The sequence below is a fragment of the Accipiter gentilis genome, chromosome 13 (assembly GCF_929443795.1).
Source record: "Accipiter gentilis chromosome 13, bAccGen1.1, whole genome shotgun sequence".
Lineage (NCBI taxonomy): Eukaryota > Metazoa > Chordata > Aves > Accipitriformes > Accipitridae > Astur > Astur gentilis.
This window is the reverse complement of record NC_064892.1, coordinates 29445823-29471537: the sequence shown is the minus strand read 5'-3', so window position 1 is coordinate 29471537 and position 25715 is coordinate 29445823. Positions and strand designations below refer to the sequence as shown.

At 40.3% G+C, this 25715-nt stretch overlaps 1 protein-coding gene across 1 annotated transcript in view; it reads left to right on the top strand.

Annotated features, from left to right (window-relative positions):
• Positions 1-25484, top strand: part of VWA8 (von Willebrand factor A domain containing 8) — a 189371-nt gene extending 163887 nt beyond the window's left edge. Inside the window, exons 40-45 of the mRNA XM_049815763.1 lie at positions 2298-2406; positions 8053-8178; positions 10033-10191; positions 19623-19721; positions 20931-21169; positions 23545-25484. Of these exons, the coding sequence (XP_049671720.1) occupies positions 2298-2406; positions 8053-8178; positions 10033-10191; positions 19623-19721; positions 20931-21169; positions 23545-23653 (841 nt within the window). The 3' untranslated portion in view covers positions 23654-25484. The remainder of the gene's footprint in view (positions 1-2297; positions 2407-8052; positions 8179-10032; positions 10192-19622; positions 19722-20930; positions 21170-23544) is intronic.
• The last annotated feature ends 231 nt before the right edge of the window (positions 25485-25715 follow it).

Here is a 25715-nt window from a genome sequence, read left to right as displayed (position 1 = left end):
ATTGCCCTTAGAGCATTGGTGATTAATAAAGACAAGGAAAATGTATAGATTATATCAGTGCTTCACAGGAAAAGAGGCTGCAAAGAAAAATGCCTTTTAATAGTGATCTAATTTACACAAGCAACGTACAGAAATTTAAATTAAAAATAGTCACTTAAGGTTTTGTTTTCAGGGGGAAGGCAGAGCTTGTTTTGTCTTTTTTCCTGGTGCTTTATGGGGGGACAGGTGGGGAGGTCCAGTTTTAACCCTTTCTCCATCCCCATTCTGTAAAATTGCTTATCAGTTGCTTCATAATAGAAACAGTCGATATGTATGGTCTTGGATGCTGCACATCTCTTTGTGCATATGCACATCTACACGCATGGCATGCTTTGATGACTTTCTACCTGCCTGTATGGTGATTTACAAAATTTGTGCAAGGGGAAAATCCTGGATACTGCTCCACGTTGTGGAAGCTGCAGCTGTGTCCTGTAAAATCTGAGCATCCGTACATGAGATAACAATTCGTGTCCTGCTATAAAACCAGTGAGCTGGCAGGTACCAGCTGTAAATTCTGAAGCCACATTTCACTTGGATTTTTATGCTGTACCTCTTGGATAGTTGTGGGAACTAACAAAAGTTAAGAATAGGGAGGTTGGAGTCCTCAGGCTGAAGAAAAAAAATCAGGTGAACTGCAGATTTCACTGCTTTGTTTATACATGATTAACTGGAAGGGAGAATTTTAATATGAAAGCTATTGGTTGCTTTCCTGGCTAGATAGTACTTCTAGTGGAAAACATTTTAAATTGCCCTGTTTCACTAGAATGAAGTTAGCAACTGCTCTTGGATAGATGCAGTATTTTTCGTGGTGTTTTTCTGAATTAGCTTTCACTGTGGGTTGATGTAGAGTCTAACAAAGTAAAACTGCACGTGAGGCGTTTTTTGTTTGAAACAAAATGTTTTCTTCATTGATGTGAAGATACTGAACTCCGTTGGCAGGATCCGTGATATAAAGTGTACAGCACTGAAGGTTGCCTTTTCCTGCCTCTAATGAATAATAGTTGGCTATAATGACTATGTCTATGCAAAATTAAAAATAGAAAAAGACATAGTCATACTAATGACAACAAAGATTTGATGTCTGATTTTAATATTGTCGTTAAAGGGCTAGTCTATACAGCAATTCTCATGTATACTCTATGTTCCAGGCAAGTAACTTGTGATGGTATTAAAAAAGCTGTCAATAGAAATATAACTAACCTATACATACTTTACTATCCATTTATAGTTCATTTAAAAATCAATATTTTCAAAACAGTATGAGTGAGGTTATGCTGTTTTGAAGTGCTTATTTGAGATGAGCTGTGCACAGATAGGCCAGTATGTTTTAGCTCAGGACCGAACCCAGCCACGTGCTGGATGGTAGGGTGGGCAGATACACAACTGCTGCCTCGCTACATGATGCTGGGTCATGGAAAATATCGAACGGTGAAGAATCCCAGCATATCCAGATGTCTCCTAGCTCATTCTTCACCGTTAGACCTCTGTAATGACGTTCCAATTGTGAGTTTCACCAGTTTAAGAGTGTCTGCTTAGCTACGATGTTCAGAAGAATGATACCGAACTTTATGTGGGCACATCTTAACTTAGAGAAAAAAAAGCATATATCTGTTTTTACGGTGCAGATGTTGTGCTCTCTGTTAGGCCTCTGGACAGGATAGTGTTCAGTGACATGACTCATTTTGGGGCGGGGGGGGGGGCACATTTTTGTTAAAGTTCATTTAAAACGTCTTTGTTTCAAGGTTTCATTGTTTTGTGAAGCACAAAGACAGGTATTTGAGACGGAGTTACTAGCTGTAGGTCTTCAAGGGCAGATTTTATAGTGTGTCTTTACTTAACCTTTGTGTTAAAGCATGGATCGTGATATGTTTAAAATACTCCGACGGTGAAGTAATGAATAGACACTCATGATCCTTTTATGTACCCATAGCAACACCTGAGCCAGTAAAACCTTTAGAATTTGATCACAGTTTTCAGAACATCTGGTTTACTTCCCAAACATTAAAGCAGATTAGGAGAGAGAAAAAGGATTAGTAACTTTAGTAAATTTAAATGTGATGCAATCCCTGTAGACACTGGTGTCACCTGCCTTGTCAAAAATTCACAAAAGCGCCTGCCACTTCTTTGATTTGTTTCTTGTGTATGGTTCTTACAATCTGAATTTCCTGTTATCAAGTAATTAAACTTGTAATTTACATACATAAATGGATGACATGCTTGCTTCCTAACTGTTCTTAGCTCCCTGTTCTTTTCTCTAGACTGAAAGAGATTCAGATGAGTGAATATGATGCGGCAACTTACGAAAGGTTCTCTGGAGCCGTCCGACGTCAAGTTCAGTCACTCCGCATCATCTTAGACAACCTGCAGGTAATCTTAGATTCACTGATAAAGGAACCTGGTGAGCTCATCACATTAGGCCCCAAATACTATCCTGCTAACGTCGTGTTACCATCTGACGATCATACCTTTGAGGGCTAAAAGCAGATTCAGGTTATAGTCATGGTTAGGAAAAAGAGTCTCGTATTACTATTTCAAAGGCAGCTTTTAAGTGGGTCCCAGGGCTCATCTCTGCAAGTTACAGTATTCCCATACCACAGCTTACAGAGATGACTTATTCAGGAGCACAATTTTGTGAAAGAAAATACTATATGTTATTAAAAGAATATGTGGTGGTGTGTAGATAACAGCTTTTGTCTTTACCTCCTGTCCAAAAGACTTTTTTAACTTAGAAGTGCAAATGCTATAGATGTTAAAAGAAACACTCACTCCAGGTCATAGCTTTACTGCATATACAGCTGAAAACATGAGTTTTTCTCAGGTTTCTTTTTAACTCTTGGTAATAAAAATAGGTGTAGCCCAAATCCAAGTGGAAGCTGACCAAAACCACCAGTTTGCCTTTCTTCTAGTAATTGATCCTGTGATTGTTGCAGGCTTTATTAATACTAGTGTTCATATATGGGGGAAATAAAATAAAGAGTGTATTGTTTCTAGGAGGAATCTGCTAATCAACAGTGAAAATTAAAGGAAAATTAATTTTACTCCTTATAAGACATCTCGGATTAAAAATATTCCTGTTGAAGGCTACCAACTGCTGGTATACGTATACCTTAGTCTTTTAGTCACTGTGCTGTGTCTAATCTGTCTGCTTACTTCAGCAATAAAACTGAAATATAGAAAGAAATTACTTTGTATGATCGACAGACTCCTCCTGTGTCAAAAAATCCAATCTCCTGGTATTGCAAGTAAGAAAGATAACATTTTTCTTTGCCTTACTTATATCTTTAAGCCATTGTGACTACAACAACACTACTGTAATCACATGTATAGATAGAGAACCATTAGCCGGTTTTATTATGGATGTATCAATTCAGAGAGCTCCTCATATGATGAACATTTAAGATGGTCATGATTAGGTGATTCATCCACCTAATATGTGTTTCAGTTCAGGACATCAGCTCTTGGCTTGTAAAGACAGGTTTCAGTTGAAAAATTTGAGACATAAATCTCAGTTTTTCCCACATCATTTATATCTAGGTCCTTTTTTTACTATGTTTCTAGTAGACATGCCATTGGAAGCACATTCTAGGTGTGAAGTGAATAAGTGAATCTTCAGTTTAAAGTCTTTTTTTAGTCTGCCTTATCTATTCCTTGGAGCCAAAATTCCTACATTCAGGGATCACATTAATCATAATCAAAATATAACATATTTTAGTATAAGGAGACATATCCTGATGCTTTGTTAAAAAGGTCATTTTAATATCAAGGTAAAGTCTTATAAGCCTCAGTATTTTATGAGACTTTGCTAACTTCCTGGAAAAATCTATAACAGCTAACCACAGAGCTAGTAAATGTACTTTATGATGAAAAAACAAACTCACTGAATTTGGAAAAGCTAGCTTCTAGAATAAGAGCAATATTGAAAGCAAATTTTTAACTTTATAGATTTTTATAGGGATTTTGGTAGGGTTTTTTATTAGAAGATGCACTAGGAAAATGAAGATAAATGATAACAGGAGTTACTTAGTTGCAAAGTGCTTTGTGTTAATTGGGAAGCTGAGTCCAAGCACATTTCATGTTATCTTTCTGAGAAGAAAAAAAATTTATTTGAATTCTTCAGCATGGTAAGTCATTTAACCCTGATGAAGGACTATGCCTCTGTCTCCCCTTTTTTCTGGATAGTCCTATGTATGCCATGGGTTCTCAGCTAAAACTCGTTTCATTCTGTTATCAGTCAGACATTCCTCATTTCTCAAATAAATAAGAAGTCAATGGCACAGTCAGTTGCAGTAAACTTTGCAGCTCAGATGTCTGTGTGTTCTTAACTTTGTGAAAGTCCCAAATTACCTCCTCAGTAGAGAACACTTTTGGCTTTTTAAAAATGTTTGAGTTTGCTTTGTTTCAAACTCAGTGTGTTCACATAATGGAAATATATTGTCCATGTTTATTTAACCTGGATTTTCTTTTCAACGTGTGCCTTTTTATTGTTAGGATGGCAGGGTTTTTTTTAAAAACACGTTCCTTTGATTAAATTTTACATCCCAAGAATCAAGAGGCTGGGATTCAGGTCCCGTTGTTGATAGCTCACGTTTGGAATAGGCTGATCCTTGAAAGCGATACATAAATACAGTCTGAGAATGTCATTTCGTTGTTCGTTTTACTTTGCATAACTCGCTGATCTCTGTCAGCTCTTTGAACAACATTAACAAATGTTGAATAAACCTTGTCTGTCTGAACTCTAGATTCAAAAGCCTATGGTCAGTCAGTCACTCAGAAAGGCCTTCTTAGATTTTAGATGACTTGCCTTCCGGAAAGTACTTGTCTTTTTATTGACTAGCACAGAGGGAATCTGGGCCGACTGTCCCTATAGCTTCTGAGCATCGTTTAGGCACCCACATTTAAATTGGGCGAACCTGAGCCTGAGTCACCGAGGCGGCGGGGGCTCTGCCTGATTCAGACCCTGTGGGAACTGGCTGGTCATAGCAGCAAGAATAAAATAGTGGCAGTCCTATAATAAACATGGCTCAGAGAGCTGACGATGCGAAAAACCCTGTGCCCTGTCAGTAGTAGCTTTCTGATTTTGGCGGCTGAGGGAACATATGCATAATGTTTTCCCAGAAACAAATGCAGTATTTCATACCATCCCATACTGCTACGAGTTGCATATTTAGATGTGATCGCTTCAGATACGCAACTTTTTCTCTGATGTTTACAGGCATCACAGTTATATTTTGCAGGTCTTTTTGCAAATACGCCTTTGATATCTTTCAGTGAAAAGAATTACTGCAGCGGTGTATTGTGATCAGCCATTGCCATGCTGATAAGATATGGTATCTAGGACATTCTTCTAATTTCAAAAGCAACACAATGTATATGTATACAATATTTTTTCATCAATATGGCCACACTATTTTACAATAGCAATGGGTCGCGTGCCCTTTCTAGTAAAATATCAAAGCAAGGTATATATGTGATAGTTGTGTTTTTCTCTTGAAATTGTAAATGCTTTTAAACTTATGGTGCTTTTAAGTTTATGAAAATTATATATTGAAAATGCTTTGAAGCTTTTCTGTAATATATATGTGCATTGTGTAACACGTGCTTAAGGGGATTTTTTTTCAGCTTTTATAAAAGGAAACAGATTCTTAGGAATTCTGCATGGAAGAGGCAGGTGCTAAGCAGTCTAAATAATTTTAGCATTATTTTGGAAAGAGGTTAAGTCAGTTTTTGTTGGCATTTTTTCCTGTTTTAGGAGAGAATGTCAACTCTGTGTTCCTCCAATAAAATTTCAGCTCAAACACTGGCTTTTGTTGCGTAAGCTTCAAAAGGTATTAAATGGTTTTCAACTATGCCCATAGTTAAAAGCAATTTTCTTCTCACACTGCTGTTCCTTGAACAGCAAATAGCCACAAAGCTAAAGCATTGTTAATGAAAACAGTAGTTGAAACTAGTTGAGAACTTGCTCAACGAAGCTGAAACTTTATAATCTTCGGTTGTTTGTCCCTCCTGCCTCCTGAAAGGAAGCAAATGACAAAAATTTAACAAAACAGCAGCCCTAAGGAAGCGTTAAGGGTCTGTTCCAGCACTTACACGGTGACTAAGATGACTAGGAGCAAAGTCATCTCATCTGCATCATCCTGGAAGGTGCATGATTCATTTCAGACAGGCTCTGCTCACTCAGCAGCATGTTGTCTCCAGGAACATTTTTTTAATGGTTAGCTGGAGTGTTGTTGAAATTTGCCATGGTTATCCTACTGTGTTTTTCGCAGCAGGAAAGCTCCTACAGCGTGACATTTTGGTGGAGCACGTAGGGGTCACCTGGAATTTGCAGGTATCTTTTTGTGATGTTACACAACTCTTTGGGCAAGAGAGGCATCAATGATCCTATGGAAGAAGGGACTTCAAATTTTGTCCCAAGAATATTTAATGATAGTAGAAACTACTAGCTGGTGGTACAAACAAACTCACGGATGCCCCACTGCGGAGGGGGGTTAAAGCTGGGTTGACTGTAGCACCATGCAAGTGTATCAGGGGGCACAACTGACTGAATTCACAACCTAAGAAACCTTTTCCACTTTCAATTTACTAAAAGGCTGAGGTTTCCATGTATTGGCATTGGTTTTGCCTCCCATCAGGACGCATCTGTAAGGCTTTTGACACTACTTACCTAAAAAACTGTGTTGCCACAGCTATGTAAATTCTATGCTGTAAAATTAATTAATCAAAACATTTTCCTTGTGGCTTTGTATTCTTTCAGCCCACTTATTTTCATAGGTAAGTAGCCCATTAGTCTTGAGTAACTATAGGCAAGTCAGTAGTCCGTAACTCCTTCTTCCATACAGCCCCAAAAGAAAAACTCATAAATTTTGACCAAAGCAAAATCAAAGATTCTCTGAGCCTTAAGAAGCTATCATCTGACTGCTCAGACTGTCCAAAATTATAAAGATTTGTCCTCTCAAATCCCAGGCCTGCAGTTTACTGGGGATTTGGAATGTAACACTTCCTGCTCATCAGAGAGCAACTGATTTTCATTCCTGAGAACCAATATTTAAGACAGTTTGTGTCTTGCTGGATATTTGATTTGCCTCCAGCTGCTGACCAGCAGTTTGCTGAGAGTGGAAATGCATTATACATATATAAATTTAAAATCTTTCTGTGCTGGGCTTACTGCTGGGATGAGCAACTTCAAACTGAAGATTTAAGCAGAAATGAAATAAACCATGAAACTCATATATGCAGACTTTGCTGTCTTTAGATGAATCTTACATATTATGAACTATGATTAAGCTATCCATTGAAAACATTCTTAAATATGTTGTTTATAATATTAAAGCATTGAGTCTTCAATCTTAAGTGCTTGCTTCTATGTACAGGAGTTCCATGAATATTTGAGTTCCTGATTGTATTGCATGTTGAAGTCAGGCTGTGGATAACCAGTGTTCTTTTAAAGAAAATAGAAGAAACATTCAGTGGACTGTCTCTTGAGTATCACAATTTTCAAGGTTGTTATTTTAAAATACAAATTGAGTTTGTTATGAATATTACTGTAAAAGAAACCATGTATCATTACCTAAGGTGAATACTGCTTAGTCTTACCTTTTAAGTCACCCCATGGTTTTTTCCTGCACTGCTTGGATGCAGAACAGATAGTAAATGGTCAGCGATGCACGTCCCGCTGTTTGTACGTATTTCTGCACAGGCTTGTTACACAGATTTCCAGCATATTTGCAAGAAAAAAAGGTTAACATTTCTGCAGTCCACAATTAAACTCCCATATATGAAACAACTTAAAAAAGACAAAATTACAGAGTGAACATATTCTTTGTCAGTGTTAACTTTTCTTTCAGAGAAAAAGAGCAGGACAGCTATGAAAACGTATTTGGATTTCTTTGACTTAGGCCAGAACTATCACATCATTACAAAGAAAATTGATGTGTCTGTCATGTTTGGTAGGTCTTAAATTGTTTAACATACACTCACATCACTGAGTGAATTAAGGCATCTTTTCTGTTGTAGGCCAAGGGTAAGGAAAGACAGTGGCTGAGACACCAAGCTGTTGGAGAGCTAGATGATGCCAAAATCATTGATGGGCTGACAGGAGAAAAAGCCATATATAAACGACGGGGAGAACTTGAGCCACAAGTAAGTATCCAACAAGCAGCAGGGAAATGTAGGGAAGAGCTTATCCGGTTTGGTGATTGCATATTGGCTGTACAATACATATCTGTGTTTGGAGTCTGAGTAAGTTATAGGGATGAGAAACTCAGAAGAACCATCTCTGGCTCGGGAAGTCCCTGAGACAGAGGCAACGGCAAGATGGAAAGTTTGCTTCACCTCTTCTTACAGTCTTCTGCACGTATTTGCTGTTGGCCACCCTCAGAAAGAGGATGCTGATCTAAGCAGTGCTTTGTTGTGATCCAGGGCAACAGGTTTTATGTTCTTATTTTACATTTTACTGAGCTGAAAGCAATTAGCAAAAGAGGTTTTTGTCTAAGAAAAAGGAAAATATTTTCTCATTTATTTAATTTTTGTTAATAAATACCTCGATACCCTAGAAAGTTTAAAAAAACAAGTGTTGTACAAATGTCTTCTCCTTATTCTGCGATGTGCAAAGAATTTCAGCTTTCACAGATATTTGGATTTACAAGAATAAAAATGATAATGAGAAAAAAGTGTGAGGAAAAGCCATTAAGATGTGATAAAGTTGCCCATCCTATGGCTTAATTTAGCCATTCCTTAGAAAACATTATGGTTAAGGCCTAGGTGAGTCAGCAACAGAGAAACCGCTTGAATCAGACCAACAAAACCTGGCCAGAACTGGTGGGGCTAGTCCATAATATTTAACAGTAATATTTAAAGACAGATTGCAATTTTTAACTACACTAAGAATGTTTTTTTAAATAGCTGAGTACAACATCTTTTTGCCTGTCAGCTACCCACATCTGATGACTCCCTGGTATTATTTTTTATGCTACTTGGTCCTGATGTCTGTTGCTTTGAACAGTTTATGGAACTTGGCACTGCCTGTGTGAAAGATCAATAAGGGAAAAGTGATTAGATCTTCATTTCTCATTTTTTTCAAAATGTATTTACTCAGTGTAATAGTTTTAAGGCTTTGTAAAAATAGTTCAATTAGGGGACAAAAGAACACCTTTACATTTGAATAAAAACCAAAATAAATGTAGGATTTAATGGGCCCTCTCTCTCCCTTTGTTTTTGGGAGGACAGGGATGCCAGAGTCTACTAAGAGAATAATTAAAAGAATAAAGCACACAAATGCTTGCAACTCTTTACAGGTAAAAGAAACATTTTAGTTATTTGTTTTTAATGTGACTGGTTTTTTGCCAGATCATCTTTAAAAGCCTTATACTTGAACCCAGACTCATCCCATTGCACACTAAATAAAACATCTCCCTTGAATGTACTGTGCCAAAAATTGTTAAAACAGATGGGGATTGTTTTCAGGAAAAAATAATGGTTTCAGCATCAGAATGAAGAAGAAACTAGTAGTTAATCAGAACAAGATTTCAAACATTTTTGGAATGTTATTAACCTCAGCAGACAAGTTTTTTCAGTCTTATATGGGTCCCTGTTAGTACCGTAAGCCAAGGAAAAGCATTTCCATTATGAGCCTTGGCAGAAAGAGCAAATTTGAGAGTCTCTTTACTGAAATAAAATGTTAAGAATCAAAACTGAGACAGAAAAAGTATTTTCCTGACAAGCATGTGTGGAATTTTGCAAGGTATTTTGTTTCCAGTCATTGAAGGTGAGGGGAAAGAATGAATTGAGGTATCTGTCAAGTAACTGGTTTGAAAGTTAGAAAAAAGGTTAAAATATTTTTGCTCTTTTTTTTTTTTAAATAATGGGTGTTTGCTGGATAAAAGTTTCTTCCTTTTGCAAAGTGCATCGGGTTGTCTTTCTGAAATGTTTTATCATTACTGATGTTTAGCTTTCCCATTTATACCGGGTTTTTTTCTGCTGTGTTTTCCCTGCCAGCCTGGGAGCCCCCAGCAGAAACCTAAACGTTTGCGCCTGGTGGTGGATGTTTCTGGAAGCATGTACCGCTTTAACGGGGTGGATGGACGACTGGAACGCTCCATGGAGGCCGTCTGCATGGTCATGGAAGCTTTTGAGAATTATGAGCACAAATTCAAGGTAATTACAGCTGGGCTAGGAGCTCTGTGGTTATTGCACAGGCTGTGTGGAGCAGTGGAAAAAGTGTTTCAGCAGTCAGTCTAGCCAAAGAACATTATTCATTCCCACAAGGAAATAAAGACATTAATCTATTTCTAGCAACCTGAAAAATAATACTAGTGAATGGATAAGAAAAATTACACCCTTCAGCAGGGGAGAATTCAATCTAAGACTTTTAAGACTTTGATTTAGTGAAATTTGCTGCCTTTTTTGGTATTTATCTGTTTATTTGTTTCTTTGAGCAGAAACACTTAAGCCTACAGAACACAAGTAAATATAGATTCAGGACATGCAAAGACGCCCTGCCTTTCCGTCTGCCCAGAGTACAGACAGTAGTACTTTCTCATGGGAAAAGACCAAACTTCTTTGTCCCTTACTTGTGTTCTCTTCCAGTTACCTGAAAGCAAGAAAATAATTTCTTCTACTGAAAGGTATTAGGTTCCAGATGTTATTTAATGGTAGCCTGCAGAGGAAATGTAAATAAATTTTATACCCTTTTTTGTCTCAGTAAGCCTAAACAAGGTCTAGGGTGTGTTTCTTTAACCTTAAAAAAACCAGGAATGGCCAGTCTCCAAGTTAATTCTTGACAGACGCAGTGTTTAATGGGAGAATAAAGAATAAAGATGTCCGATGCCTTTACCAAAGAGCATCTCAAACATAAGACTTAAAATACATCTGACCAAAATGTAAAATCTCCTAAACAATAGAAAACTTAGTCCAGATCAATTCAGCCAGGTCTGTTTCACGTTGTTCCTCCGACAGCATAATCCTACAGGTTTCCGTTCTTCTGTAGAATCTCCTGTACAAAACAGGCCATGTGGAGGCATGTACAGATTTCTGTTTGTCGGGGAAAAGGCTATAAAAGGCGACAGGCATTATGTTTGTAGCCTGCTTTCCTAAGGAAACGAGGCGCGTGCTCCCATACTTTCTGGCAATAACGCTTTCTCTCCCTTAAACATGCTTAAACAGAATCATAGAATCATAGAATCTTTTAGGTTGGAAAAGACCTTTAAGAACATCAAGTCCAACTGTCAACCCAACATCACCATGCCCACTAAACCATGTCCTGAAGTGCCTCGTCTACACGTTTTTTGAGCACTTCCAGGGATGGTGACTCCACCACCTCTCTGGGCAGCCTGTTCCAATGCCTGACAAACCTTTCAGTAAAGAAATTTTTTCTAATATCCAATCTAAACCTCCCCTGGCACAACTTGAGGCCGTTTCGTCTCGTCCTATCACTAGTTAGTTGATAGAAGAGATCCGTACCCACAAATTTGAAACTGTGGTTTTGTTCCCTAACACACTAAATTCCTGCAAATGTCATGAAAATAGGCCAGGCAGAGAGTGATGCCTTGTATTCCTGTTGGAGAAAAATGCTGTAGCCATAAGCTTAGAGCTTAGCCCAGAGAAGCCATGTGGGAACTCATGAAAATAATGGGAAACGAGGGCTTTATTGGTTCAGCTGCTCATGTATCTCCTGCTCACTGATAATAGAAAAGTTAATGACAAATATTAACGGGGGCAGTGCAATTACACAACACAATTTGTGTAGCTTGGTAAATCAGACATATCTGAGAAACATGCATCTTAGTATGGCCAAATGCAGGATCATCCACAAAGGAAGATGAAATAGAAGGAGTGGACACAAGGGTAAGTATGATATATTGGGGTATAGTCAGCATGGCTTTTGTAAAGGGAGGTAATGCTTTCTGAAGAGTCTCTGTGTATGTGACAAGCAAGGTTGGTTGATAGAGTCTCCTTAGCCAAAAGCATTTAACAAAGTCCCTCACCAGAGGCTCGTGAAGAAATGATACTACTTTGGGGATAAAAGGGAAAGCCTTCAGATAAATGAACTACTGCTAAAAATATAGGAAACAGACCAAGTCGTCATTTTTTAGAGTGATTAAGTGAAGGAAAGTCACTGGTGGAACTGTTGGGATTTGTGCCAGAGCCCATGTTGTTATGCTGTTCTGTATATTCATATTTGTAAAAGGGGGTGGATAGTGAGGTGACAACAGTTGCTAGTTGTGTGAAGTTATTTGGGAAAACAAAAAGGAAAATCCAGCTGCAAGAAATTGGAGAAGGACCTGGCCATAAATAGTGACTGGGAAATATGATGGCAGATGGTGTTCAGTGCTATTAAATGTGAAGTGCTGCAGATGGAAGAAAACAATTCTGATTTTAAATACACAGTGAGGAAGTCTCAGCTATCTGTTAGTGCTCACTCTCAGCTATATATTAGTGCTCAACAAAGAAATCTTGTAATTATGTTATATGGTTCTTTGAACACTCTGTGCCCACCAGCTGTCAAAAAAGCTAATTGAATGTTAGAAACTATTAGCAAAAGAACAGAGAATAATGCAGAAAGCATCAGAATGTCACTGTAAACTTCCATAGTGCATTCACATCAGGAGTAATGTGTGCAACTCTGGTCCTCCATCTCACAAAAGTTCTTGTAGAGCTGAAAAAAAAGAGAGGATGACAAAGATTACAAAAGGTATGGAAATGTCCCCATGCAAGAAATGGCTAAGTAGGCAAGAACTGCTCAGGTTGGAGGAGCTAAAAATCAAGGAGCTGCTAAAATCTTGAGTAAAATGGAAACGGTGACCAGGGGACGGTTGTTCATTCTTTTCTACCACAGCCATTCTGCTCTTGTTATGAACAATGAATTATTTTACATTTATGCAACAGAGGACAGTGGCTTAGAAGGTGATGACACTGAAAAAAAGCTGTAGTGCAGTGGTAGATGACCAGCTGGCCTTATTTTCAGTCCAGTTCTATAGCTGAGAACCCAGATGTGATCCTCAGGTGCATGGTAAAGGAATAACGTGTAGAAGCAGACAGAGACAGCCCACTGTGCAGAATTAGTAAGAACATTAAGAACTGTCTTCAGTTCTGGGATTTTAAAATCTATGTTTCATTACTTTTCAAATCCCTCTGTGTCTTATTACAGATTATTATATTTTGACTGGCAATAGTCGCTATTGGCCAGTGTTTTGCCCCACACATAGATGAAAGCCTGTATTTGGCCAAGCAAATAGCTCAAAATGCAGTTAGTTGCAACAGTAAACGTGTCTCTCTAACAACCACTTACCATTTATAAAAACATTGCCACTCTGATGATATTAAGACAGGAGTAGTAATGTTCTCCTTGCATTCTCTGTGAGTCAAGACAGCTGTAAGGCCAATTTTATACTTAAAATAACAGTGGTGAGGAAGATGCTGGAAATTTTAGTGACATACCAAGGAAAAAAAAGTTGTCATCAGCTTCTACATCTGTTCAGTTGCCTCTAGGGAAATTCTCCTCTATTTAAGGGCTCCTTCCACTGGATGGAGAACTTTGGGGAGGGCAGTAACAGCCCCTTGATTCAAGCCTGGCCAGATCCAGCGTGAACTCTGTCAACTTCAGAGCTGCTTTTGCCCAAGGGAAGAAAAGTATTTTTCTTCCTCCACACGTCTCTGTGCTGCCTTATTGAGATTTGATTCATTCAAAGCATAATATCTACAAGAGTAGACCAGAGAGAGCTAGGACAGCAAATGAGATGTGACCTTATGTTTTACTGGCCCCTGAAGTCATCCCCCAAAATGAGCACCAACAGAGGCTTTTATTAACTAGTCATGTTTGAACCATGTTCTTGACATGATCCAATTATTAGGCTAAAATATCTCTTTTTAACCTACATTACACTGGCCTTACGTAGGAGAAATCTCCTGTGCGTGTGCTGATGGACTCTTTGACTCATTCCTTTGATAAAAATAAATTTCTGAAATCTCCAGCTTGAAAATATGGATTTCTTTTTTTTTTTTTTTTTGGTGTATAATCTGGTATGGCAGTTGCTACACCTGCATGAATGCAATCAATAACCGGAGCTCATGCCAGTTCCTCAGTTTCTAATGAGTGTAATTAGGTCTTCAGAGAGTAGGAGAGCCAGTGATTGTTTTAAAATATCACTGACTCCAGTCTGTAAAACACTGACACTTTGCAAGATGCTGCTCATTTTTCTCAGGACAAAGCTGAAGTTTTGGTATATCTGCAAAAATAGCATACATTTCTAAAAGAGGAACTGATTAAAAAAAAAGAGAAAAGAACACACAACTGTGTAGTGTGCAATGAGAAATCTGCAGTCTATCACTTTTTTCTTTCTCTTCCTTATCCTCTTCTTGCCTGGTTTTCTAAAAATAGACTTTTTCAGCCTTCAGATATGCCTGGTGTTATCTGTTCCTGTTGTAGCCCCATCTGCAAGAGTCACGGTAACGTGTGCTGCAGTTTTGAGGGGTTTCTTGTACAACATGTGTTGAACCTGGGGAATCATCAAGCTTGTTGAACAAAGCATTCAAAGGGGATTTTCACAGTAAAGTTCCTTTCTGCTATCTAACTGCAGTGCAAACTTTGGAAACCAATTCTTGGCCTTTGCTCAAGATCACTTTTCTGCTGGTGCTTGGTTAGTTCTCTGCTAAAAAAGGTGGTGAATTAATCAGATGGGCTTTTCCTTGGTTGTTTTATCCTACCAGCTGAGCTTTCCCCATGGGTGGTACCCCTTGGTATCACTGACGCTGATTGTCTGATTGGTGTTTAAAGCACTGAATGAAGGTAGAGAATACTTTCTCCCTGCCTTCTTATACAGAAGAGCAAAGTATTGGGTATGTGACTATACCTAGCAGGTAAGGAAGTTATCCTTCATAAGAAGTCAGACAAGTGCCAGCAGGTACTTGTCAGCTTTTTATGCTTGCGCAGGACAACCCGCCTGCTTCCATTTCCCATAAGTGCAGGCAGTGAATCATTCCTTGTCAAGGGGCAAATGGGAGGCTCATCCCACAGTCGGGAAATCCATTTAAATTAACAGCCATGTTTCAAAGCCCTCCTCCAATGTCATCGCATCCAGGCTTCCTCTGAAGTGCTTTATTAAAGAAAAGAGTGGGAGTGACTGAGATAATAGAAGCCACATTCTCAGTCTTATCCTAATAACGGAGGTTAAATAGGTTCCTTCAAATGCCCCTTGGCCCCCTTAAATATGTGGATGCATCACTTATGCGTATAAGTTATAACAAGGAAGTTATTTTGCAGGATTAAAGTTCTTACATCTTTTGTAGATCTCATTTTAAGTGCCAGTTATTTGAAAATGTACAGAAGGGCAGTTTGGTCTTTGTTTTATCTGCGGTAGTATTATGTCTGTCACACAAACCATATGGTTTTATATCATCGCTAATTACCATCATTTGCACACATGATGGCAGATTTAGGAGACATGTCCAGTAAATTATCCAACAGCAATTTATGAACCCTTTAAGATATTGTAAGTGGCTCAATAAATGGCACATTATGTAACTGTTAGGAAAAGCGTGAATTGTTATTTATAGCTATATTAAAGGGATAGTGCAGATTTTATATGCCCATTTCAGTATTCCCTGTTCGTAAATTTGCTATGGAGGCAGCAGTATTAATTCAGGAAAAGAAGAAATGTTCCACACGCTTAGCAGAATAGTTTCTCTTAAATAATAAACAAAAGGCTTGAAATAAATTCAGAAAAAAAGAATGTTCAGTGTTGTCCAAAGACGAGATGAATTTATAAAGATCTAGCCCCCAGGCAGAGGCCTGTCTAATTCACACTGCCTTTTACATTCAGCATGCGTCTTCTTTCAGCTTTTTAAATGCCTTCAGAAATTAAACCTTTTGCCATGGCAGCTGCAGAAGACAAAGTCTTCCATTTTACCCATTTTAGGCAGCAGCAACCATCCATTCAGTGCAGAATGTGACAGTGGAATAGGGATTGTTTTAACCTGTAAGGAAAGAAACCAACAAAATGATGCTATTTCAAGAGACGTGTTTACATATTGTGTACTCGCAGCTCTGAATAGAGCAGTTCTTTTCTCAATGTACCTGAGGCTATTGGAAAACGAGCCACTGTGTATCACAATAATATATTAATTCAATTAAGCCCGTGCTATAGCAAACATGTATTTTGCTGCTGGATTTGTCCTGAGAGCCTATGCTTGCAATCTGTTTTGTAAAACAAAACAAAAGTCAGTTTCGAGTAAGGTCGTATCACAGCTCTTCTCTCACTTGGAACTCCAGCCAGATAAATTCTCCTAGGGAATTTATGAGAAAAATGCATCGAACCCTTGCTTCTCAGAGGCCCTTTTTCTGTGCTCATCTTTAGCTACGGCGAAGGAATGAAACTGGTTTTGATAAAGCAGACGTGTGCCTGCATGTGTTGGCGTTCCCGGTTGTCCAGGGCTGTGGAGCTGTCTGCATCTTTTCTTTAAAATGAGCGCACCAAGACAACATCACATCACTAAGAGGTTTTTTTTTACTGGAACACAAATCAGGAGGAGGTAATAATTTACTGAAAGAAAAGCTGGGTGAGAGATTTAAATCCTCTGTCTTTGCCCTTGCAGAGCGGGCTACTTCTCTCCAGTTTTGCTCCTGTCCCAAAATCTGTGTTCCTAAATCACCGTAGACTCCATACGTTCCCCTGGGCAAACATCTCCCTTCTGTCACCTCTAAAGCTTGGCTGTGAGCCTGCTCCCATCCCTCCCTCCCAAGGAGGGTCTCCCAGGCTGCAGTCCTGTGTTGACTTAAGTCAATCCCAATCAGCGCTGCTGCGTCCCCATCCCCTCCCTCCTTCCCTGGGCTCATCCCTAGGGAACTCCTCCAACCTCACAGTTTGGGGAGCTAAGCTGCTCAAAAACAACCTCATGCTCGTTAGGGTTTGACTACTCTTGGTCCTTGACTTGACTTCCAGGGGGGTCGGAGGACCCTGAGGACCAGCACTCGAGGGCCCGTCACCGCAGCCCTTCTCTTCCACAGCGCGACAGGATCTCCCCCTGCTTTTCGGGACGCCCTACTTGACCCAGAACGCAGCAGCCAGGATGAAGCAAACAGCCACTTCTTCCCTGCTGCCACACAACACTTCTTCTAATCACAAATAGCCTACTAAACTGTCAGCAAGGAAACAGATAACATCTGTTAAATACAAGTACACATACGCGGGGGCATGCATGGGCACACACGGAGAATAACAAGCAGCTAGCCGAGGAGGGAGGAGGCAGGACATCATGTTCCCAGGTGAGCACCGTAGTTTGCTCAGGTCATTTCAGCCTCGCCTCGCCCGTACCCGGGTTGTAGGTTCCCACCTCGAGCAAGAATGTGGAGGGGCCCCAACCGTAGGGTCAACCTCTGGTGTTTCATCTAGGAGCTACAGCAGTTCCCTTTACGCAGTCACACCGAGGTCAAACCCAGCCTTTTTGAGACGAAACGTTGGTCTCTTATTTGTGTGTGCCGAGAATCAATATGATATTCCCAAATAGCGGAGTTTGTTCTATTCCCATGAACTCAGTATGGCAGAGCTGGTACCCAGTGGGAGAGGTCCGTGAAATGCTGGGAAGGAGCTCGTTACGAAGGAATCGGCCTTCTTTTTACACAGGAGAATGACGGCATTTAGCTTTACGTAATTAGGTTGTTGATTTAAAAGTGATACGGAATACAAAACTGCTCAGAAAAGGACGTGCGGGGTTTCATAATTAAGAGCCTACCCTGAAGATCTGTGGACATTTCTGACATTACGTAAGAACCACATTAGCGCTGTGTATTTTCTGCTCCATTAAACCACTGCTTTATTTAGTTCCTCTGATTTGAATAATCTCTAATTTTTAAAACAATAAGCGTGCACACTCTCTTTGTGTGTGGTTTACGTTCTGGATTCGTTCCTGTATTAATTTGGAAGTATGCTGAATGTAACCTCAACGTTATTCTCAAAATTTGTGTATTTTCATTTGCCATGTCTTTTGTTCAAGAAAGATAATAGTTTGAGGAAGACAGAAACACCAGCTAAATATTCATCAGGAAAGAGAGAGTCTGAAGCATTATTGGTGATAAGACATAGGATTTGAAGAGAAAGCATGTGTCAGCCTGGAAGCTTTACATGAGGCTGGGTAGCAAATACTAGAAATGGAAGACCTGAGGAGAATAGGGATGGGAAGAGCCAACAGAGCAGAAAGAAATGGGATTGCGTGGGGACTAGATTATATAAAGATTTCCTAGGGGAAGGAAGTCTGGGTTATGTGAGGCTGTCATAAAATGGTTTGACCATGGGTGAAATAATCTATAGTATGTGGCACGTTTGCTGTTTTGCAGAGGGAGGTGTCACCTTTAAAAGTGTTGTTCCAGCTGCTATAGCTTTCTTTTACTCCCGATACATTTCTAAGCCAATTAGTGATATGGAAACAAATAAAAAGAGCTTTGTCGATAAAGAATGCCATTTCTCCGGTCTCCAGGACTCGACTTATACCAAATAAAATGGTCTTCAATTGGAAAGAAAAGACAGAAGAACTCTGAGGAATAGACCTGCCTTTTACCGAATGATTATGTGGGAATTAGGGATGGTGAACCCGGCGGGGACCTATAGGCAGTACTTGAATAAAAAATAACAGAAAGGCAAAATGCTGCACAAGGGCTCTCTGTCAACTGAAGACAGGTCTGTGCCAGCTAGTCACGGGGAAATACGGGCATGTTCATGTTGCAGAACTGCCAGCTCAGGTCTCTCTGGGCTCAGGATCCGTGCACTGTGCTCTATTACGTGGTGTAGCCAGCTCTTAAATCCACTTTTGTCCTGCTCATGAATTGTCCCTGGGGTGACTGCCACATCCACAACAGAAAGGGCAGGGCAGGACCTCGCCATAACTCAGCTTGTCTTGGTTTTCATGTAACAACAATAGAACTCTCACATAAAACAAAGCCCTTCCCAATATTACATTATTTGTTCAACAAGATACTTGAACTGTTACAGCTCTGCATGTCCTTTTTGCAGCATCGTTCACAGGAGAATGATGTGCACGCCATCTCCTTTGAAAACGGAGAGAGACTCTTGGAATTCACTTCTCTGCATACTTTCAGCAATGACTTTGATCTGTTATGCACAAGAATAAGGAGTGCTGATTTTCAAAAAAGAAGGCTTGTAATACTTTTTTTTTTCAGAGCAGAATGAGGTCACAAAAAAGATCCATCAAACATGGGAGCTACTCTCAAACAATGCACTTCTTGTTTGGCAGACTCGAGAGGATGAAAATTGCTACTTTAAAAAAATACACGGACAATGTGAGAGGGCAAGGTCTTGATCTTATGCATCACCGCTCCGCAATTGGTGGGATGATGTGAAAAACAGACCATGGAAATAAGTAACTGTTCTTTAATTTCATTATTTAGCACTACTTTCCCATGTTTTCATGTCAGTGAGAAATTGCAAGTAGTTCCCTTAAGCGGCTCATGAACAGAAGCAGGGAACAGTATTTTGGTTTTCTTGTTGAAAGCAAATTGCCTTTGATCTGTCTCGTGTCATTGTGACCCAAGGGCCATTCGTGACTAACAGATGACTGATGAAGTTTCTTTCTTGCAGTACGATATTGTTGGACATTCAGGAGATGGCTTCAACATCACCTTGGTTGGGAGTGACAAAGTTCCCAAGAACAATAAGCAAAGATTAGAGATTCTTAAGGTAAATCCTACTGATAAGTGATGCTGGGTAATTAAGGATTTTATGACTGCAAAGATAAAATTGTAGGTGGGTCACAGAGTGCGGAACATAAGGAGAGTAAAATAAAAGAAAGACAAGAAAGCAGATTCTGTGTATTTGCATAAAATTGAAACAGGACATTTCAGAGACATGGCAGAAAACAAATGATGCCAAAATAGTAGAAGCTACATACGCATTTTTTCTGGACTGCTGTGTCATAAATGTGTCATTTTGACTACCTGTCAAAGGATATAGGAGGTTCCAAGCATTATACAGTGATATAGATAGCTCTACCTAAGTCATGTGGTGATATTATTAGTGCGTAAGTGGCTAATTTAAACTGTAGAGGGATCCCAGGTCAGTGATTTAGCCTCTTACCTTCAAGAAGCTGTGTGCCACAGTAGCAGTGGGAAAATGTGCCAATGCTGGATTGAAAACGTGTTGAAACACAATTGCAAAGTGAGTGTATTCACCAAGATTTTACTGTAATAGGTTGAAGAAAAATTTAGTATAGTTTGGGATTTACCTGGTTGGCAGCTTGATAGGTTAGAACTGTGTATTTGAACTTCCTTCAAAAAAGTATTTTTAAAAGATCAGCAGCTACTTGGGTTAGGAGAACTGGATTTTCTAACGTCTAAAATTCCTTGCCTTCTGCGTAGGAAACAGCTTCATCGATGAAAACAGTGTATTCATTTCATAAAAGCTCAAAATAAATGTTTCAGCATTTTTAAACCTTGCTGCCACTGTCAGGAGTCAGGTATTTGATAATAACTGTGACACTACTAGAGTTTGGAATTCTAGCGCAAATTACAAACAGGCAAGAGCTGGTCACAGCATTAGGAAACTAAGACCTGTTTTCTTCCTTAAAGACACAGGAATGCAGCTACTCAAACTGCAGCTGATCAAAGGTATTTTACCTTCCCTAAGCCCCAGTCTGATTACATCCATGTGTGGGTTTTGATTGTTTGACCCACTGTGTTTTTAAGAAGTGTTGTCTGTCTTAAAATACAGCGGTTTATGTACAAAAAGCTGCATCTTCTGTAGTATCTGGAGCACTGTCCACATCTCTAATATGGAGACATCCTCTAATATAGCAAAACTGAATATTGACTCCTTCCTGTGCCAGCTGAAATGAATGTTTATGCCTAAAGTCATCTGACATATTTCCACTTGGTAATGCTGTGCACACAGGTTATGCATGCCCATGCTCAGTTCTGCATGAGTGGAGACCATACCTTGGAAGGGACAGAGCATGCCATTCGTGAAATCGCCAAGGAAGAGGCAGACGAGTATTTTGTTATCGTCTTGAGTGATGCAAATCTCGAGCGATATGGTATCCAGCCATCCAGGTTTGCCCAGGTCTTGACCACCAATGCTCAAGTCAATGCTTTTGCCATATTTATAGGATCCTTAGGAGACCAGGCAGATAGGTAAGTATATTTGGTTTATGCCTAATGTAACTCTCTTTGTTTCCATTCACCATAAATCTAAACTATGCTTTTTTTTGCAGTGACGTTAGGCGTAGTTGCCCATGCTGGTGTTCTACACTAAGGTTTTGATCGTAGTATTGTAAAATCACAGAATGGTTTGGGTTGGAAGGGACCTTTAAAGATCATCTAGTTCCAACCCCCCTGCCACGGGCAGGGACACCTTCCACTAGCCCGGGTTCCTCAAAGCCCCATCCAGCCTGGCCTTGAACACTGCCAGGGATGGGGCAGCCACAGCCTCTCTGGGCAACCAGTTCCAGAGCCTCACCACCCTCATAGTGAAGATTTTTTTCCTAATATCTAATCTAAATCTACCCTCTTTCAGTTTAAAGCCATTACCCCTTGTCCTGTCACTATGGACCCTGGGAAAAAGTCTCTCTCCATCCTTCTTATAAACCCCCTTTAGGTACTGGAAGGCTGCAATAAGGTGTCCCTGGAGCCTTCTCTTCTCCAGGCTGAACAACCCCAACTCTCTCAGCCTGCCTTCACAGCAGAGGTGCTCCAACCCTCTGATCATCTTCGTGTCCCTCCTCTGGACTTGCTCCAACAGGTCCATGTCCTTCTAATGTTGGGAGCCCCAGAGCTGGACACGGGACCTCAGGTGGGCACTCACCCGATGGGAGCAGAGGGGCAGAATCCCCTCCCTCGACCTGCTGCCCACACGTCTTTTGATGCAGCCCAGGACACGGTCGGATTTCGGGGCTGTGAGTGCTCGTTGCTGGCTCATGTCCCATTTTTCATCCACTGTTGGTTTTTTTTCTTTTAATCTACTGATGAGGAGCAGTAGCTTCTGACTTGTGTAAGGGAGGACACTGGTTCATGGGTCCTGGCAGACATCCCTTACAGCCAGCTGGTTCAGAGCACTCTGCGCATCCGAAGGGAGCACCCGGAGCCGTCCTCCCACGGGAGGATGTGCGCTATCCCCCTGTGGAATATCACTGCGTAGTCATGATGGAGGCAGGGTGCCTTTGCCTTTGCCCAGTGCGCGGTTTGAATGTGTGTGGGCCTAAGAAAAGAGATTAAAGCAAGAGAAGCTGGAGTTTAATGGTCTTCAAAACTGCCGAAAATTTGACTCGGATACTCCCCTTGTGTTACAGACACCAATTCTTTGGAAAGTCTGAGCCGATATGCCTATTTTTAGTGCTACTACCTAATTTCACTTTAAATTGTTTGGGCACAGGGGAAAAGAAGGAAATTCTGTCCCAGCTGTCCCTCGGTTCCACATCCACTGAGGACCAGTACATGCAGCAAAAAGCTGGTGTAGCCACAAATATCAACAGTGCCTTTTCTCCTTCTGTTCAAGCCTTCAACTAGAGTAGAATGAGAGAAGGCCCAAAGGGAACTGACCCTCCATACGTAGTTTTAGTCAGAAAAGGGTTGAAAGATACTGCACAGCCACCATTAGTCGTGTCTGCGGGTCTGTACATCAGAGCTGCGTTATGCATGAGAAGAGAATCTATTCTGCAAGATTATAATTACAGAAAGTCCTTTTACTTCTGCTAGGAATGAAAAAAAAAATTTTAAAAAAAGCATTGACCATATCCTGCTGTGTAAGCGGAGATCTTATAATTGCCTAGTTCACTGGGTATGGAAAACACACACAATGCTGTCACTGAAACGCATTTCTATGTACGTGGAAGTGCAGAATTAGACAAAGCCTTCCTGTAACTGCTGTGGGGGAAGGAGAAGGGAATTCTCTGTTGCAGCTTTTTGAAAAACTCACTTTCGAAGTGAAACTAAACTTAGCATTGGAGAAACAGTGTGGAGCATAAACTCCTTTAAAAAGCAGTGAAAAAATAAATTCCAAGCCTGCTGACTGGACATGGGGGAGATGGGGGTTGTAACGTGCATCTTGTTTACCTTTTTTTAAGGGTGTTAAGCTACGAATAAAAATGTGTCAGGCTAATATTGGCAGAAAAATATCTTTCCAGCTAATCTGCTGCCATCTGAAAGAGGAAATACAAAGAGCACATTTAGAATCACTGGAGGTGTTGAACTGAAAGAGCTGTGGGTTCATGGTAATCTATTTAAAGGAAGTAAATATCTTCATTTCCAGAGTAAATCTCTAGCTGCCCTCAGAAAACCAGTTGTGGTAATACCTCATGGGGTCACTGGTACCTTGATCAAAATGGAGTTCTTGCACGTCAGAAAGAGGACGTGAATAGAAATCTCTAGGAACTCTTGATGTCTTGCTGAAACCACCTCTGTGACTTAGGTGCTCTCAGCGTTTCCTCCCACTGCTGCTTTCCCGTCTTAAGGAACCCTGGGAACATAATTTGAAATGGTAATTGTGTCTTGTCCCTCGTTCTGCTCCTTAGGCTGCAGAGGACACTACCAGCGGGTCGATCCTTTATTGCCATGGATACCAAAGAGATCCCCCAGATTTTGCAGCAGATCTTCACGTCTACCATGTTGTCAAGTGCCTAAGCATCACTGATGTCACGGTGCGTCAATTCAAAGAAGAAACCCACTCCTGCTGGAGATACAAATCCTAAAGCTGAGGATAAACACAGTTATTAATAAAATACATACTGTTCTCTAATCAGCAAAGCGACCCAAATCTGCACGACAGCCGGGCTGTAAAATTTCACCCAAAATCTCTCAACCGACTTAGCGCGTTCAAAGAATTGCAGCGGAGCGGAGGTAAATCGCAGAATGGCAACAGAATGACTGTTTTTCTGGAGGGAGAAATAAATAAAGGACAGCTTGTGATCATTCCTCTGCCTGCCATGTTGCCAGCACTACAGTATCATCTCACCCTGTTTTATTAAACACGGTTCGCTGGGATTCGATAACATTATGCAAGGCAGAGCCAGGCAGTCTGTTTCAGTGATTTGTGTGCACATGTTTGAATGGGCAGTTAACTCCATCTCTGATTTAAACAGGACTGCTCTTGTCAGGCAGGAAACCCTTCCTTCCTCTGCCGTTGCTTTCTTGTCCTGACGGGCATCGGGGCTTCACCGCTGGATGCTGGGAACAATGGAGCGGTTTGGGAACGCTGACCGTCGCGTGTAAACATTCATTATCTGATCAGGCACGGTGCTCAGAGTTGTCAGATCTAGAGAAAGTGGCTGTTAAGAAGGAAAGCAAAACAAAAATAGATTCGTTCAGTTCTGCCTCTGAAAAGTAAGGGGAAAGGGTCAAAACGGTCTTAAGAACCCAACAGCCGGCGTTTCCAAAGGGGGAACTACTGCCTTGTCTCCTTTGCACGACCGATGGTGCTGTCCCGCTGCCCTGTTGCCCAGAATCCCTGGGACGGGCTCGGGACGTGGAGCTTTTCGGTTGGGAGACAAAAAAGTTCCTAACGCTTTGCTAGAGCTCCTTCGTGATCTGTTTTGCTTGGGTCCTTTGAAGATGAAACTGGAGGAGAGATCTAGGCATGAGAAAATAAGTTCTTTTTTATAAAAGAAGAGGAAAAAAATCTATTTTTATTTTAGCAAGATATCTGTGTTGGGGTATATTTAATATCCAGGATAGTTATAAAGGCTTATTTTATAATTCAGTCAGCTGGTGTTTGGCTCGTCCCGTAAGGCGATAATTCCTCTTTATGTACTAAAGAATAGATAGTGCATCGGGAACACTGGAATACTTGATGAATTGAATGTATGATTTAATTGAGCTGGGGTGGGGGGTGTGCACTGATACTCTGCTGATATTAATTTGAGGGTAACTGAATAGGAAAAGGTCAAGAGAGGGTACTTATAACAATCTGAAGGAGGAATTGCAGTACTTCACTTCTAATATTTCTCTTAATCCCGCAGTTGCTCAAACCGCACTGTGACCAGTATATTAGGAGGGGAGGAGGCAAATTAACTGGATCTTGTTAAATACAACCATCAGTGGTTTAATTTCCAGTGGTCATTCTCTGCTCCGTCAGTCCTGCAGCACAAATCTTTACCAGAGCATCAAAAATGTCCCATATTTAGGATGTGTTTCGAAGCCTGGCCAGCTTTGAAACTCTTCATGGCAAGAGAGGACGGAAGACGTTTTTCAAAGGCTTGTTAGTATTGTTATGAGAACTACATATGTGAAAACAAAGGGGTTGAAGATGCAATTCCTGTTTGAAGAGAAGGGAATTGGGAGGAGAAGGTTGAGAAGGTTATCTCTGGCTGGGACGAATGCGTGTTCACGCACATACACACAGACGCGGCTACTAAGGGGAAGTACGCTTCAAAATATAAATAACTTGGTCCTGTAAACACATGATAAGATACTAAATGCAATAAAGAATTGGCATATTAGTAAGTCTGTTAGTAAATCTGTTTTTACATGGAAATCCCTTCAGCACCTCTGCTTTTATTGCCACCAGTCCTTCAAAAAAGAAGCGTTTTATTACAGTTAATTAGCAAATATACTGTACACTTTCTAGATTACTCAAGTGGATAAACTTTCTCACCTCAGATTTACATGCAGTGTAATACTGTTACCTTTATCATAAAAAAAATAGTGTTACTTAAGGGAAACTCTAAGGTAAATCCAATTTTAAACC